This window comes from Aethalodelphis obliquidens, unplaced genomic scaffold (genome assembly GCF_003676395.1).
Source record: "Aethalodelphis obliquidens isolate GAN/ISIS:26980383/991018 unplaced genomic scaffold, ASM367639v1 scaffold73, whole genome shotgun sequence".
Lineage (NCBI taxonomy): Eukaryota > Metazoa > Chordata > Mammalia > Artiodactyla > Delphinidae > Aethalodelphis > Aethalodelphis obliquidens.
In genome coordinates, this window is record NW_020838017.1 from 4,991,841 (window position 1) to 5,009,631 (window position 17,791).

General features: G+C 41.9%; 1 protein-coding gene across 1 annotated transcript; it reads right to left on the reverse strand.

The window, feature by feature from the left end:
* Positions 1 to 488: 488 nt before the first annotated feature.
* Positions 489 to 13,791, reverse strand: MRLN (myoregulin). The gene is made up of 3 exons (XM_027091829.1): positions 12,419 to 13,791; positions 2,549 to 2,660; positions 489 to 717 (listed from the first exon to the last, which is right to left on the reverse strand). Exon 3 carries the CDS (start codon positions 696 to 698, stop codon positions 558 to 560), a length of 141 nt encoding a protein of 46 aa, XP_026947630.1. The 5' UTR covers positions 699 to 717; positions 2,549 to 2,660; positions 12,419 to 13,791; the 3' UTR covers positions 489 to 557.
* Between the last annotated feature and the right edge of the window lie 4,000 nt (positions 13,792 to 17,791).

Sequence of the window (17,791 nt, forward strand, 5' to 3'; positions counted from 1 at the left end):
TAGAACCATATAATAAACAACAAGGTCCTACTGTACAGCACAGGGAACTATATTCAATATCCTGTGATAACCCATAATAGAAATGAATATGAAAAAGAATGTATATATGTATAAATGAATCACTTTGCTGTATAGCAGAAATCAACATAACATTGTAAATCAACTATAGTTCAATAAAATAAATTTTAAAAATAAATTTAAAAAAATAGAACCATATAAAATTTCACATAGGTACGCATCCTTAAGAAACAACTTCACTCATAATTACACCTACAAATTTTAGTCAATCTATCAACTAATGATCATGTTAAAAATCAAGAAGTTTTATGAGAGTAGTGTAGATTTTTGGAAAAAATTCCATTTCAATTTATGTGAATGTTTTATAAACCAGAAAGTACTAAATAATATACAACGTTGTTTTTATTGCAATGTCCTTTTGGCCTCTAGAATAATTGGAGATGTCATCATATTAAAATCACTCAACATACTAAATTACAAAATTTTATTCACTGTAATTCAATATGAAATTCACATGTAAAGTAAGGGAAGTCAACTTTCTAAGAAGTTATAACAACATATATAATAGACAGGAAGTCAACAAAGATAAAAAACAGAATTTTTAGAAGTCTTCCCACAATTTCATCTTCCAGACTTGTGGGGTTAGTAGTAGAAATTAACATCCAGTGTTTACAGGTCATATCCAAGAGCTCCTGCTCCCTAGGGGGAAAAGAAAGAGAAAATGTCCTTAAATGAACACATTTATAACCCTGATTCTTTAAAATCAATCTCATATTTGCACTGGAAAGAAACAGTGATCAAGAAATGTCTTTCAAGGCTTCCCTAGTGGCGCAATGGTTGAGAATCCGCCTGCCAATGCAGGGGACAGGGGTTCGAGCCCTGGTCCGGGAAGATCCCACATGCCATGGAGCAACTACGCCCGAGCGCCACAACTACTGAGCCTGTGCTCTAGACCCCGCGAGCCACAACAACTGAGCCCGCGCGCCTAGAGCCCGTGCTCCACAACACGAGAAGCCACCGCAATGAGAAGCTCGTGCACCACAATGAAGAGTAACCCCCGCTCTCCACAACTAGAGAAAGCCCACGTGCAGCGACGAAGACACAATGCAGCCAAAAATAAATAAATAAATTTGTAAAACAAACAAACAAAAAAAAACAGCTCAAGGAACTACCAGAATTACCCCTCTCTTTTCAATGTTATCCATAATTAGTTTATTTTTGAAGTCTTATCTGCAAAGTCATTTACAATCATTCTTATGGCATCAGTGAAATTGCCATTCTTCTAACCTGTACAGTGGGTATTACCAGGAAATAAGAATTTGAAGACATGGAAAGAGGCATGTGATAAAATTCTTAAACATTAAACAACAAAAGGTTTTTTTCATTTCCCTGATCTTTCCTCAAAATCTTCTCATATTTTGGTCACTTAACCAGACATTAAATATTTTAATTTCTTCCACACGTCTGTGTTAATCAGTTTTTTTAATATCTTAATTTTTTTAAGTATTACGGAATTTTCAAAGATATTAATTTGTGGTCTGTTTAGCGCACTGTCGGAATATTTCACATGCCTGTCAGGTAGGGAGTTTAGAACCATTCTTAACTTCTTTTTCCAGGAATGTGAACTTGGCCTTACATCCAAGTCCCTTATACACACTCAACTTAAAATCAGCATCAAGGGCTTCTCTGGTGGCACAGTGGTTAAGAATCCGCCTGCCAATGCAGGGGACACGGGTTCGAGCCCTGGTCTGGGAAAATCCCCCATGCTACAGACCAACTAAACCCGTGCACCACAACTACTGAGCCTGCACTCTAGAGCCCGACAGCCACAACTACTGAGCCCACGCACCACAACTACTGAAGCCTGCATGCAACAAGAGAAGCCACCGCAATGAGAAGCCCGCGCACCGCAACGAAGAGTAACCCCTGCTCTCCACAACTAGAGAAAGCGCGCGCACAGCAAACAAAGACCCAATGCAGCCAAAAATAAATAAACTTTAAAAAATTTATTTAAAAAAATGAGCATCAATATTTTTAGAAAGTGGCAAGATCGGGGTGGGAAAATATTTTCTGCTATTTTTCACTCAAACCCAAAAAGGCAGGTTGAGTTTTAAGAGAGAAGGTGAAAGAGAGAGGGGGAGAGAGATGAGATTTATACAAGTATCTTCTTCCACTTTTAACAATCTTGATTAATTTCTATAATAACTAACCCCCTTCCTAAAGGAGGGAATGACTTGCCCCAAATTACACAGCAATCACTGGCAAAGTAAACGCCTAGAATTTCCCTTAAGTTCAACAATTCCTTGTGCCTATGTTTGGGAAAGAAGGGGTAAGAATAACACATGAGTTCGCAAAGCGATTTTCCTTTCCTCCTATGGCCTCCACCTCCATCTTGTGTTTCTTCAGTCTGTGCTCTGAGGGGTACCTTCAATTTTCTCCAGCAGCGGTAAAGAGAGAGACTGAATAGGAAGTGAGGGAAAGACCAGACAACTGGTGGGGGTCGAAGAGTGCGCAGAAACCCATTTCTCACCTGACTTAATCCCGGGTAGTGGTTGGTAATGCTGCTCCTGGGTTTTCTCTCCAGCTGCTCTTGCTAGAACAAAGTGCATTCAGCACAGGTGGTCTCTTAGCAACCTTGGTTCCTGTGTCAAAGCACAGCGAAAGCTTTTATTGGATGCTGAGGAGGTCTGTGAAGTGGCCGGGCAGGGAGCCTGCCTGGAGAGACTCTAAAATGACTCTCAAAGAAGTCAGGAAGGAGATGTCGAAGAGTGGAGTTCGGCAAACGTGACACGTTGATTTCAACATATCACAGAATTGTAGAGCTGAAAACTAAACGTTTCACAAAAAGTTTAAACTGAACTCTATACTTTTCCTGGCGGGCCAAACACTTACCACGCTTTTATTATTTTATTTTATTTTTTGGCGTGCCATGGGGAATATGGGATCTTAGTTCCCCCACCAGGGATTGAATCCACACCCCTTGCAGTGGAAGCAGGAAGTCTAAACCACGCTTTTAAAACAATAGGTCTCAGGGGGTGAGGGAATGGAAGAGATGTGTAAGGGTTACACATGTGCAACGAGTAGATAAATAAGTCCCGGAGAACACTGTAATACACAGTACAGTGAGCATAGACATAAAAGTGTGTTATAAACATTAAACTTGCTAAGAGACTAGATTTTAATTGTTTCCAGCACTAGAAGCATTAGAAAGTGGAGTGAATTTATTACAAAAGACCAGGCTGTAACATTCAGCCATAAATGGAAAATTATCCAACACAATGATGGTTATTACAACTATGAAATAATAGAAAATACTACTTAGAAAATTATGTTAAAATATTTAATTATGATTAAAAGCCATACCTTATGAACACCTATTATACTCCTGGACAAGCATGGATAATCACACCAGGATACATATCCAAATATTATTTGTAATATCCTCAACTTAAAAACAAACCAAATGCCCATTAGTAGATAGATAAATGCATATAATGGAATATTATACAATCATGAAAATTAAGCTCCAGCTACATACAAAAACAGCGGTGAATTTCACAAACACAATATTGAATTTTTACAATCATGAAAATTAAGCTCCAGCTACATACAAAAACAGTGGTGAATTTTATAAACATAATATTGAATTTTTTAAAAGCAAGGCACAAAAGAAAATGCACAGTGTAAATATATTTATGTAAAGTAGGAAAACAGAGTTAAAGGTGTATGGTTTAGGGGTGTATATGTGGGTGCAATGGTGTAGGTGGTGAATTGATCAAGAAAAGCAGAGGATTGGCTACCATAAAATCAGGGTAGTGGTGGTGTTAGTGAGGGGAAGGGAAGGGCTGCACGGGTGTGGGGAGCCTCCAGCAGTATTTCATTTCTTGTCCTGGTTGGTGGTTACGCTGGCAATCATTTTTTAACTACTTGCTAAACCGCACATAGAAATTTTATAGGCTTTTCTGTAGGTATGTTAGACTTCACAATCGAAATGTTAAAAAAAAGGAAACAGGACTATCTACAAATGTCAACAATGGTCATAGTGGTCGAGTTTGGGTGAAGGGCTATATGTGATTTTTTTTCCTTGCTTTTTCCACTTCTCACATTTTCATTTAAAAGGATGTTGCTTATATAACTTCAGAAAATGAAAGAAAGTAGTCCCATAACGGCTAGTCCTCTTTCTTTCCCATATACTTAAAAGTAATGTATACTGATTTTATTTTTGTCAAACCAAACATTTTAACAAATATGAATTCGGGAAGATTAAATGTCAGTCAAAGATTTTAATGAAAATATTTAACTTACACTTTATCCAATAAATTACATATTTTCATTAAAATGTTTCACTGAGACATTTCATTTTCCTTGAGTTTACACTGTCTCTTTGGCTAAAGAACATGTTCTAGTCTCATTCAAAATGTTCAGGAGAAAGAGGAATGTTGGTGGTTTCTGTTTGGTTCTTCTCAGTGTTAGATCTGTTTCTAGATTTAAATCATTGGAAGGACACAAATCTGTACCATCGTAAGTTTACTAGCACACTGAGATTTTACTGTGGATTAAAATTATGATTGTCGCAGTGTTTGATTTACATTTTGCCTAATTAGTTCTTACTTACTTTTCTAGAAGCTTGGTAATCACATGTTTTTTCTTTGCAGGGACATTCTTTTAGAGGAAAGGCTAGTTAACAGCAGCATTTTCAGGAAAAAAAATGATTTGTAGTGTTTTTTTAATCGGATAAAACATGCACTAAATAAATGTAAAAAATAAATAAATTTGAAACAAGCTAGGACACTTCTAAAAGTATGCTAGAATGTATTGAGTGTGACTATCTCAAGACCGTGGTCTTATCTTGAATGCAGTATTTAAAAGTCGTAGTTAAAATAACATCACCTCCAATTTCTGATATAAGACAGCCTAGGTTATAGAAAAATGGTACAGATGAACCGGTTGCAGGGCAGAAATTGAGACACAGATGTAGAGAACAAACGTATGGACACCAAGGGGGAAAAGTGGCAGGGGTGGTGGTGGTGGGATGAATTGGGAGATTGGGATTGACATATATACACTAATATGTATAAAATAGATAACTAATAAGAACCTGCTGTATAAAAAATAAATAAAATAAAATTTAAGACATCCTAGGTTATTTGGGGCCTAATATATTTCATGTTGAAATTTCACATGACCGCAAATAATCTTCCCTCCCATTTAAATGCCTCTACGTTCCTTTCTTTTCCCTATTTCCAAAAGGCACTGAGAATCAATTTATTTTGTAGAAATTAATTTATAGAATGTTATACTTAAAATAGAATGAATACTCTCTTATCTAGTTTTAAAAACTTGTCTTTATTATATTTTCTTTTGATTCCATCAACAGTCCAAATAATCTAAATCCAAACTGACCTGTTCATTGAATGGCTGAATAGTGGAATCCTACAAGGTAAGTTAGACTAATGGCGAGTAGCAGTAACTTTTGGTCTCTGGGGGTTGAACTTCACTGCATTCTCTGTTCTTCACCCTGCCATCAGTTTGTAGCCTCTGGCCTTTCAAACCTTTATAATCTTGATTTTATATAAAACAAAGTTTCTCAAGTCAACTCTGACTCCTGGGACCATAGTGCATTCGCTAAACGGCTTGGTCCCCTGGCAAAAATAAAACAATACAAAACAAACAAGTAAAACGCCCTCTATTCTATAAAATTATTACTGGTACTAAGACTTCACCTGTTTCTCAATCTCTCTCAGCCTCTACGATTTCCCCTGATTAGGCGTGGATTCCTGGTCAAGATAAAGAACAGAACATACTTTGCAAAGTCTCTTTTTAAATCCAAAGAAAACACTTTTCATTGGATTCAAGATTATAGTCTTAAACATATGAGTCACACTTCAAAAATATTTCCTTTTTTGATAAGAATTTGCTAATTCTACTCCTTGTTTCCATCAATATCTAATGGTCAAGATAATATTGACAGAAGTTCCCTAGAGACAAATGTTGAAACATGAGATACTCTTGCTGAATAGGTCACTTAAGTAAAGTATAATAGTTACCATTCATTAAGGGTCTAGTGTGTGCCAGGCTGTGATTATGCACTACTGGGGCGATGGAGCAACTGCCTTAAGGTTCTATGCTGGAGCCTTGATGCTACTAACCCAGGACTCCCATCCCCAGATGCCACTCTGTTTCAACTACGTGGATTTATTAATGTTTTCAAATGAAAAGGAAATGGACTGGACTGAAATGGAAATATCCACATGTAATTATCGATGGCCACTCTTCTTCCTCAGTCCTGGCTCCCTTCTGTATATGTGAAGTGCTGGCTGAACAATGGGATGGATAGTCTTGCCGTTATCCCTCGGGGCCTGAGAACCCTAAATTTGCCTGAATAGTTTTACAAGAGTCAGTTTTATTCATATCAAAACAACCTGCTCTTTGTAAATGGATCATTCACAGGCCACTACTACGAGCTTACTGTCTAGCAACCCGATTAGGTGAAAGTTCAGTTTTTTAAATCTGTGTTTTATTAGCTTTTACTCTCTGCAATTTTCTTTTCTTTTATTATTAGTTTGTTATCCACCCACTGATCAACTTATGACTGACAGGTTCCTCCCCTTGAACTTTTTTTTTTTTTTGGCTGTGCACGTGGCTTGTGGGATCTTAATTCCCCGACCCCAGCAGCAGAAGTACCGAGTCTTAACCACTAGACCGCCAATGAATTCCTCCCCTTGATCTTATCGACATTAGCTGGACAGAGAAATAACAACAATGTTTCCAGGACTTGGTGGTTGAGAGACGGGTCTGACATAAGACTGATAGGGTTTGACTTGGATCTGCCACTTACCGTGAGACCTTGGACAAGTTACATTAACTCTCTGTGCCTCAGTTAGCACTTCTATACAATGGAGATGATAATAAGAGTAGGGTAGTGTGAGAATAAAATGAGATAATATCAATACTTGTGCCAAGTGAGTGCCTAGTGCCTAGTGAGTGCCTACTAGGCACAAGTCGCTCTTAATAAGCAAGAGTGACTATCGTTGTTAATTATATTCTACCGTATTACCTCCTAGATGGTACCCCTTGAATAAATCAGGCTTCTCAGTTTCTCTTTGGACACCCAAACATGCAAAACTGTCACAGACCTACTCATCCTTTGAAACCCAACGTACCTCCTCTGTGATCTTTCCTGACACCCTCAGGCAGAATCTATCGCCCACTTGCTGTAACATATTGCAACTGACAACCATGTCTTGTGGTTATTTGCATGCCACCCCCCATTGGAAGGGCTGTCTTCCTAGAAAGTGGGGATGGCCTTACCCATCCTGGATCCCACTGCCTCACGGTACTGGATGCTAAGCAGTTTTCAACAAATATTGATTTAATAACTGCACCTCAAGTAGAAGCTTTCTTGGAAGGCCAAAAGTTCATTTTGTTCAAAAGACGATTACGACAAGAAAAACCATATATTAAGTCTACTTTTCCCACAAATTTTTATTCTTCAAAAATAAAATCACAAAGTTGGGTATTTTCAGTATTGTCTCCATATGGAAAACGTCTCTTTCCCATAAAATTTATGTTTAATAAAGTTATCTTTTAGAAACTTGAGAAATCATATGGGAATTATATCTTGTTGATGTTTTTGCTTTTGTTTTTATTTGTTTGCTTGTAATTAGGGAAGCTAGTCAAGTTGTTGGAAGGCAACAAGAGTTTGGCACTGGCCTACAGGGTTTTAGGATTCGAAGTGTCCTGCTGGGATGGCTACTGTTTCTCTGGCATAATTGAGATTTGTCCCCTTAAGATTCCAGAAATAGATGATGGTGTGGTAGGACAGGAGACATAAACTGCTCAAATATGAGTCATTCAGAAGTCAACTGAAATTCAGGCATATTCAACAGTAAGTGGGTTTTGTGTGTTCTGTAAGCTTCTAAAATGGAGTTCAAGGTGCATTTTCTGAACTAATTATGTGAGGAATTACATGAGGAAGGGAATTTAACAGACATCTGAGAAATCAGCTCATCAGTGATATGAGCATTGTATGTGAGGAAGCTTGAATGAGAATAATAATAAATGGCATATGGCTTGACACTGAAATGATTACAGGCATGATTGTTATACCTTGTTTCCTGATTAAGACACGATTTCAAGGAGATCTTTCTCTCTCCAGCTAAAAAAAACAACTGTAGTGGAAAATCGGAAATATTACAGAAATGTTGGCACTGGAAAAGAAATCTGAAATTTCTTAAAACTTCTCATTTGACAAACGAGAGAAGGCACCTCGCCTGAGGTCACACAGCTACTTTTCTTCTGAGCTACTTTTCTTCTGAGCTACTATAATAATTGCCTCAGCGACTTTTTGACATGTATGATAAATTGGATTCGGCGTTTCACCAGACTTGGCTATTTGAAGATATTCGATCTTCATCACCTCCCAACTGCTTTGATTCAGGCCAAGGCAAGACCAGGGTGTCCAGAAGAGAATAAGTCACAAGTGAAAACTGGAAAACTTGGCAGGTCAGACTCACAAAACTCGACAAAGTGGACTTCGCCTGGAAACAGAACCACGTGCCTTGTCACAGATGGTGGGTCAGTAAGGTTTGGGAGCCGGATGGAACTAGTTTGCGATCCTGGTTCTGGCTGGTATTAGTGCTGGAGCCGTGGATCGGGCATTTCACCTCACCTGCCACCCCATCTGGTGACAGAGACAATCTGTTTTGCAGGTTTGAAAGGCTTTTATTCGTAACTACAGTTAAGAAGGGCTTATACACACTGTGATTTTAATCTCATAAAGCCTTATGAGGTGAGTTACTAATTCTCCTATTTCCTTAGTTGGAGAGATTGATGACCCGAGACTTGAGTGAGCTATTCACGATCACACGCCGGGGATGACCGGGGATTTGAATGGAAGTGTGTTTGGCTCCAAAGCCTTAGCCACTGCGGCATCTCAGGATTGGTAAAAGAGGTGAGCCTAGAGCCCAGCACGCTGCCGGGCACTTGGTAAAATAATGGTTACGGTATGACAAAGCACTGGAGTCAGAAAGGGGGCCACTTCCTGCAGCCCAACAAGGAGGGAGAGGGGTGAGCATGGACCCAATGGACGAGAGCAAACAAATGGACTTAGGCAATGGGAAGCCCAGGAAGCTGAGGCAGATGCACAGACATGTAGGCCACAGGGCACTGTCTGCCCTGGCAGCACCATGAGGGTCCACCCGATCCCCCAGGGGTACAGGGGGGTCCCTCTACTTTTCTCCTCTTCAACTGTATCTCTCATGCTTTCTCTGCATGTCAATATCTGTCCAGTTTGGGCCTTCTGCCATCTGTGACTGTGCCTCCGGCCCTTAAATGAACTGTTTTTCTACATAGGAACAAGCACCTCCTCTTAATCATCCGCTACCAAGACTCCCAAAGGCTGAGCTTTCCCGCTACCCCATTCCTGCCCCCAAATAGGAGATGGCATTGCCCCTAAGAAGACATAAATTACTCGGTTATAGGTACTTTACATTAAGAAAGATTCTGGAACCAAAATAATCAAAATGTTTTCAACCTTCTCCCTGCCAAGTTCCCCGGCCCTTGCCAAGAACCACAGCTGTAGCGCACTCTTACGAGGCCAGATGAACTGCCCAGAGCTGTGGCCCGGGAACCTCACAGGGCAGTGCCACTCGCCACCAGTTCTCCCACGTTGTGACAAAGCAGGAGTGGGGCTGAGGCCAGGTGCTTATTCGTTGCGTTTGGGGTTTTTATCTGCAGAACTCACATATCCAAACGTGTGTCATTCCAGGTTTGGGGTGGAGGAGAGGTCTCTGGACCTGTTTGACTTTAGTAAAAGCATTTGGCCAAACCTTTTAAACTACCTTCTCAGCCTGCAACATACACTCCTCTGCCTAAATTCACTGGTGAATTATTAAGGTGCAGATTTGATTTCGGAAACCAGCTAAGTGTTATCCGGAGTCAAGTTTAGCTGAGAAGGTAGATGGCCAGGTTGGAGGACAGAATTTCAAGTTCAATGAGAAACTGTGACCTCTTCTAAGACCAAATTATATTTCTTTTTTAAAATTAATTAATAAGTTTGTTTATTTATTTTTGGCTGCGTTGGGTCTTCGTTGCTGTGCGCGGGCTTTCTCTAGTTGCGGCGAGGGGGGCTACTCTTCGTTGCGGTGCGTGGGCTTCTCACTGCAATGGCTTCTCTTGTTGTGGAGCACGGGCTCTAGGCGCGCAGGCTTCAGTAGTTGTGGCACGTGGGCTCCTCAGTTGTGGCTCACAGGCTCTAGAGCGCAGGCTCAGTAGTTGTGGCCCGCGGGCTTAGTTGCTCCACAGCACGTGGGATCCTCCTGGACCAGAGCTCGAACTTGCGCGCATCCCCTGCATTGGCAGGCAGACTCTTAATCAGTGCGCCACCAGGGAAATCCCCAAATTATATTTCTATCATTTAGCACAGGGCTTGGAACAAAACAGGTGCTCAATTAAAAAAAAAAACTGGAGGCGGGGAGGATAAGATGCGACTTTATGGTGCGTTTTTCTGTGCCTCAGAAGCTTGTTACTTAGAAGGTGAACCCAACGAGGAGCCCTGAAAAGCACTGAATCGTTTCTAAGAACGTACAGCTCTCCAAGGGGAAGTCTGACCAATGATGCCCACTTTCGGTGGATAAGTATTGGACGCGATGGCCCTGTGGAATGCCAGCCAGATCCTGTCTGTGCTTGTCATGTACCACAGAACAAGCCCATTCTGACTTGTAACAGAGTTACTCATGAAATGACTTCTTTCTCCTACCATATTTAGAGTTTACTGACCCTTTGCTAATCTAGCACTGTGTGTTCACACAGTGGGAATTAAATAAACATTTGCAGAATGACAGCTTGCGGTGGAAAACAAAAACCTCATCCTGCCTCCTGAGTGTACAAGGAAACACTTCGGGAAGCAGCTATTCTCTGAGACAACCCTCCTTTCTGTCCCGTCCAGACACAGAATCGAAGCTAGCAAGGGGGGAAAGCAGTCCTTTGGAACCACGGAAGCACATAAGCAAAATAAAAAGTTTCTTTTTATTTACTGATTTTGGGCTGCACCTCGCGGCATGCAGGCTCTTAGGACCCCGACCAGGGATCAAACCTGTACCCCCTGCACTGGAAGTGCGGAGTCTTAACCACTGGACCCTCAGGCAAGTCCCAGAAAAATTTTAGAATGCTGATTATAGTAAAGCAGATAAGTTTATTAAAATAATAGTTTATGCTTTGAAATTGTTTTGATGAAGTTCCCCGTCATCATTGATCTTAGCCGTAGCCTCATGTCCTGAGCTAACCATATGCCATCCTCCAATGCCCCCATCCTCAGCATTCCCACTGCTGATACCATCCTAAGGATGAAGGTATTAAAAGCAGTAAAAGCCAATTATCGTCTCTGCAATGTAAAGTTTCCCATCAAAGACCACATTGGAGGCTCCAGGTTAAGAAGATTCAGGAAAAATTCAAATGAGGGATTTCATTAATAATATTACCATACTTGGCCACTTAGATACGTTATGAGTAAAACCCACCACCCTGTCAAACAGGTTATAACTCTCATCTCACAAACAAGGAAACTGAGACTCAAAGAGGTTGAATACTTGCTTAAGTCCCAAAGCTTGTTGAGCCAGGGCTCAATACCAAGCCGGCATCTGCCTCCCTCCACTTCCCTGTGATGCCTCCCTTATTTAGAAGCCTGATGCACATGTTCAGGAGAGTTGAATGTATGTAACCAAAGCAGAAAACTGTCTTAGTCTGTAGTCCTGAGAAGGGACCGGAGTGTCAGCTTTCACCTTTCCTCAGAGGGCCAGGCAGGGCACCAGCTTCAGGGTCCTCCTTTTCCAGACAGAAAACACAGTGACCTACTTCGCAGGACTCTCGAAGCAACCATTATCAAAAAGGCTGCAAAGACAAAGCCTTTGGCTAAAATCTCAGGAAGGCAGTGAACCTGTGGAATGTGACAGGTGCCCTCTCTGAACCAAATCTCAAACATGGAAACCGACAGGGCCCAAGTCTCCCACCCAACATTCCCCTGCAGACACTTTCCATATGTGAAATTTCTCTTTGGAATCACTGAAATCCTCTCTTTAGAGAGGAAACACAGAAAGGCAGAAACATCTAGCATGGCCACAAGGCTGGCTCAAGTCACTGAGATCTTATTAACCCCTTGCTTCTCCTCCTGCCTTTACTGAGCCAGAAAGAAATGGAAGGAATCGAATTCTAATTCTTTGATCAATCTTCTAAGCAGCCTTATAAAAACTGGAAAGACGTTGAAACGCAGGGAGGGGAAACAGGCTTTCGGCGTCTTTGCGCTCACTATATTCCCTCTACCAGAAGGCAGCAAGATTACCGTTAAACTCTCCTCCTCCGTCAACATTTTAAAAGCCACGTTTTTTAAAAAACCAAAACTTACTGTTCAGGGGTTTGATAAGCGAAGTCCAAAGTAAAGGAGATGATCTCTCTCTTTTGTGACAAACACCATCTGCTCCTGGGTGGCTTGCGAGGCTCGCTGGGCTGTTATTAATAACTGGCTTAGCACTTTCCCGAGAAACCTGAGCCAGGCTGTCCCGGGAGGAGAGTGGGGAGGAAGTGACAGACACAGGTGGGATAAATTATGACAAAAATACCCTCAGGCCCACACAGGCGCAAATAACCCATGAGGAGGGGCTGGGCCCCTCCACGATCAACAGACTCTTAAGTCAAAGGCCCTCAGGGTTCAACAATCAACTAACCAAAACCTCTTTACTCTCTTGAAAAACCTCACGACTCCTGTAATGTCATACTTTCCTTTGTTTCGCTGAGTAATTCTTTTCCATGGCTATTTGAATATCTCCTCAAACTATGCATTTTTGCCTTGTTCACTTTGACTTCCTCCGTTTTTCAAATATATAAACAAATGGATTTTCAAATGCACCTGAGCAATTTGTTGAGGCTTGTTTACCTGTGAGCGTGTGTTTACCTCCTTCCCTTAATGATTCCAAAACCGTTCCTGGCAACGTGTACGTATGTGTGTGCTCAGTTGTGAGGAGGCGGAGTGGGTCTTGGGACAGCATCATACATACGAGGGAAACTGTAGAATTTAAGTCCGAAGAGTGGAAGTGCAGCTGTGACCTGGCTACTGATTTACAGTGGGTCTTCCCTTTTGAAAAGCCTTATTTCCAAAAAATTCAAGGCTATGCTTCCCCTCCCCGAAGCACTGACATCATATTGTTCAGACCAGGAACGGCCTGTCTTCAGACGTAAATTATATTAAACACTGACTCTGTGTCTGACTGAAGTGTTAAAAGAAAACCAAGGATCACACAAAAGTTATTGGAATGTAAAAAGATACAAACTTGAAGGGAACAATGCTTGTCGAATTGCCCCATTCTTAAGGATCCAGCTGCCTTTCACCCTGGCTCAGGCCTGGTAACTATTCTTTTTCCAAATTAAACTTTTTTTCAACTAACTGCTGGCGGTAGGGAGGCCAGAACATCTCACTGCAAACCTCGCACAGTGAGTGTTTTTCCGTGGAGGCCATTGTTATAAAGAGAGAGTAATACACCAGCTGAATAGATGGGTGAGAGGCAGTGGAGCAGGTACCGGGCCTTATTTTTTTTATTTTATTATATTTTAAGTATTTTTATTAAAAATATTCACAATTTTAACATTCATTGTCTTTCTAGTTGTCAAAGTTAAGAAATCAGCATCAGGGGCTTCCCTGGTGGCGCAGTGGTTGAGAGTCCGCCCGCCGATGCAGGGGACACAGGTTCGTGTCCCGGTCCGGGAAGATCCCACATGCCGCGGGGCGGCTGGGCCCGTGAGCCATGGCCGCTGAGCCTGCGCGTCCGGAGCCTGTGCTCCGCAGTGGGAGAGGCCACAACAGTGAGAGGCCCGCGTACCGAAAAAAGAAAAAAAAAAAACCAAAAAAACCCTCACAACTCAGAAACTCGCTGGCAGGGTGAGGACTGAGGGAGAGAGGGAGAGCGGCTGCAGGGGGCTGATGATGTTGAACAGCACCTGAGTCCTGTGCTCCTGGAAAGCAGCCCTGCACCAGGCTCCCTGCTCTCCATGTTCCAGGAAAAGCCTCACTGCCGAGAACGACCCTTCCTCAAATGACTTAGACGACAATGGAGGCTCCCTTGTTTACTGAGGACAAGGCCAGACACACACTCTCCAGTTTCCATTCTCTGTGTCATAAACTGAACTGTCTGTCCCCACTGACCCATCTGGACAAGATACCCACTAGTTGTCTTGACCAAACTCAACTTGGGCTTTTCCTCTCCAGACAGGCCCCTGACTTTTGACCCACCTTCAACCTGAGCCAGTATCGGAATTCAGAATAGCACTTCTCCCCCCAAAACAAGCTGACCACGAAGAAAGACCTTCCCTGAGCAGTGGTCCAGCCATCAACCTGTTCACCCCACAGCCAACACCCAGTTCCTTCTGGCCTTGTTTACTCCCCTGTAGAAAAGAAAAGGCCATTTCCCACCTGATCTTTGAGTTGCTTGCAGATCTTGTGGTCAATGTGTTTTATGTTTTACAATAGGCCCCTTGCCCATATTATAAGTCTTTTCTCTCTTTTTGCAATATTCTTTTAAAGTTGTGGGAAAAAGCACCTATCGTAAACGTTAGCACCTTGAGCATTTTTAAGTGTGATGTTCGGTCGTGTTAAGTACACTCACGCTGTTCTGTAACAGATCTCCAGAACCTTTTCATCTCGCAAAACTGAAACTCTCATCCCCATTAGAGAGCCGCTGCCCACTGCCCCTCTTCCCCACAACCTCTGGCAACCACCTACAGTAGTCCTTTCAAAGAGTGCCTCCTTACCTAAATCTGGATTTGTTTCCTTGTACAGTTTTCTGGTGCCGTGTCGCACACGGAGTGCCAGCCATACCTTAGACCATGCCGTGATCACCCAGGTGTTTATGCCAGCTTCTCTGACCCTCTGCGTCCTGGGAATACAGGATCCTCAACCAGGGCTCTGGACATCTGTCTGTCATAATGTGCTGAGTTACAATGATTCTTTCAGCCAAAGTGACTTTCCTCTGCCTCTTCTGTCTCTCCTTTGTTCCTCTAGTGGAGATTTTTTGAGGCAGTTCCCTCAGCTCCTCAACTGAGAATTGAATGAGGGAGGATTCTTTGGACTACGGTTGTGCAAGGAGTATTAGAGCAGTAACACAAGGAGGATGGTCTTTCCCGTCTTCTTTAACGTCTGATGTAATTATCGAACCCCATGGGTTACTACCTGTATTAGTTTCCTAGGGCTGTCATAACAAAATACCATAGACTGGGTGGCTCTAAACAGTAGAAATTTGTTGTCTCAGCATTCTGGAGGCTAGAAGTCTGGAATCGAGGTGTCAGCAGGGCCATCCTCCCTCTGTAGGCTCTAAGGGAAAATCCTTCCTTGCCTGGTCCCGGCGTTTGCCTGCAGTCCTTGGCATGTCCTGGGTTAGAGCACTTTGATCTCTGCCTCTGCCATCATATGCCTGGCTTCTCCCTGTGTGTCTCTATCTTCTCGTCTTATCAGGACACCAGACATATTGGATTAGGGCCCACCTTAATGACCTCATCTTAATTTGATTACATCTGCAAAGACCCCATTTCCAAATAAGGCCACATCCATGGGTACCAGAGTCAGGACATCAACATATCTTTTGCGGGGAACACAATTTGACCCGTAACAGAAATTCCCTATCTGGCACCTGCCCTCCTCTTCTGCCACTCACTAAATGCTTTGCCCTTATGGCATGAATTCAATTCAATACCTTCAGTAATGGCCACATCTTACTCAGGGCCACTGGGAGCTTCAGTGGCCTCTCTGGAAACTAGGAAACTCCCCCATCTGACTCTCGTCTAGAACCCCTCCTTCCCAGTCACTCCCTGCCCTCACTGCTACTTCTTCCTCCTTTTTTTTTTTTTTTTTTTTTTTTGTGGTACGCGGGCCTTTCACTGCTGTGGCCTCTCCCGTTGCAGAGCACAGGCTCCGGACGCGCAGGCTCAGTGGCCATGGCTCATGGGCCCAGCCGCTCCGCGGCATGTGGGATCCTCCCGGACCGGGGCACAAACCCGTGTCCCCTGCATCGCAGGCGGACTCCCAACCACTGCGCCACCAGGGAAGCCCCTTCTTCCTCCTTTTAACTAAATCTGACCATCCCTTAAACTCCCTTGAACTGCTTGAGCTCCTCCCCTTCAAAACCTTTACCTGCTCCGCCCCTCTCTCCCCTCCCTTTCCCACTCTGGCCCCTCAACTCCTTATAGCCAGTAGAGGTCTAGGTGGCCCTCCCCCTGTCAGGGGTTCTGGAGGGGCTCAAGGAGCCCAGGAATAATCATCTGAGGCTGAAAAAACTACCTGGAAGCAGGCTGGGTATTTTATCCACAAGGATGAGCTTTGGAGACACCTGGATAGCCACTTGGTCCTGCTCAGCCCCTTGCCCCAAATTTAGTGCATAATTTAGCTTCCATAAGATCACACATTAAGGCAAAGGAAATCTTAAGGGATCTCCTCCACACTGGCGGACACTTCAGCCCTCATGCTGAGCAGATAACCTCAACTTACCCTATCTGCCAGAAACATAATCCTGGTAAAAATATTACGGTGGGATAAGGACAAGAGCCCACATCTTCATATGAACCAGTGAATTGAAATTTTATAATTGAAGCTATAAGCCCCCATATTTCTATCTGCCTCTCTGTTTACATGTATGTAATGTAGGTATGTTATATATGTGTAAAATTTTCCTACCTTCAGATGACATTACCAAGTTAGATTATAAAAACCTCTAAAGGAGCTTTATTTTGATTGAAGTGAAATAAGCCCTTACATAAATTAAATATCCCTAAAATTTCTAGAAACTAAGAAAATTTAACTTCTAATACTTTAAAAAGTATTCTTATAAAAACTAACCCAAATGCATTAAGAATTCACAAAGTTTACTCTTGCACAAATAAGACTAGTTTAATATTATTGGTTTACTAAAAACAGATGTCTTCTCACTTATCAGAGATAAGTATAATACAAGCATACATTTTTACTCTATTTGGGCACGTTCTTCCTGAACTTACACAGGTGTATTGATTGAATAAATTAGCATTATACCTACCAGGTGTTTGAGATGATGAACTCTGTAAATTTGGGTTTAACCAAATCTATCATTATTCAGACATACTTTTTAACAGTAATTATGTTTTCTAGTGTGTGTCAGCTTGAGGATAGTCTCTAAGGTCTTTTGGTAACTTAAAAACGTCTGCTAGATCATTGACATCATTTCTAATAAGATAAAATACTGAAATATTAACAACTAAGCATAATTTTAGGACTATATATTTTGATCTGTTAATGAATGTGTTCGTTTTTGCCACATTGAGAAGTTGTACTGTAAAGATGTATATGGCTATAAAAAGTTGTGAGTCGTAAGCTCTGCTACAAAACATTGGTGTGTGACACACAGTTCACAACTATCCACCTCAGAGTTATTTCTGTGAAATAAAAGTTACTGTGGTTAAAAGTTATGATCAATATATGTGAATAAGACTCTCTGGGAGAAATAATTGCATAGTAAAATAACTTTGTATGCAAGGTATTCAGGATGTGCTTCTGTTAAGGGAAAGAAGAGTGGCTTTGTCCTAAAGTAAAATGATTGGTTCCTCCAGAACAAGGAATAGGAATGCAGAGGACAAAATCTGAATGGATATAGAAAGTCGTAGAAGGTTTATAGAAAGGGAATGGTATTTGTCATGGTCAATGTTAGCTAAGGTTTGATGGGCTTATTATAAGATTTTCTTTAAAAGATTGTTAGTATCAAAT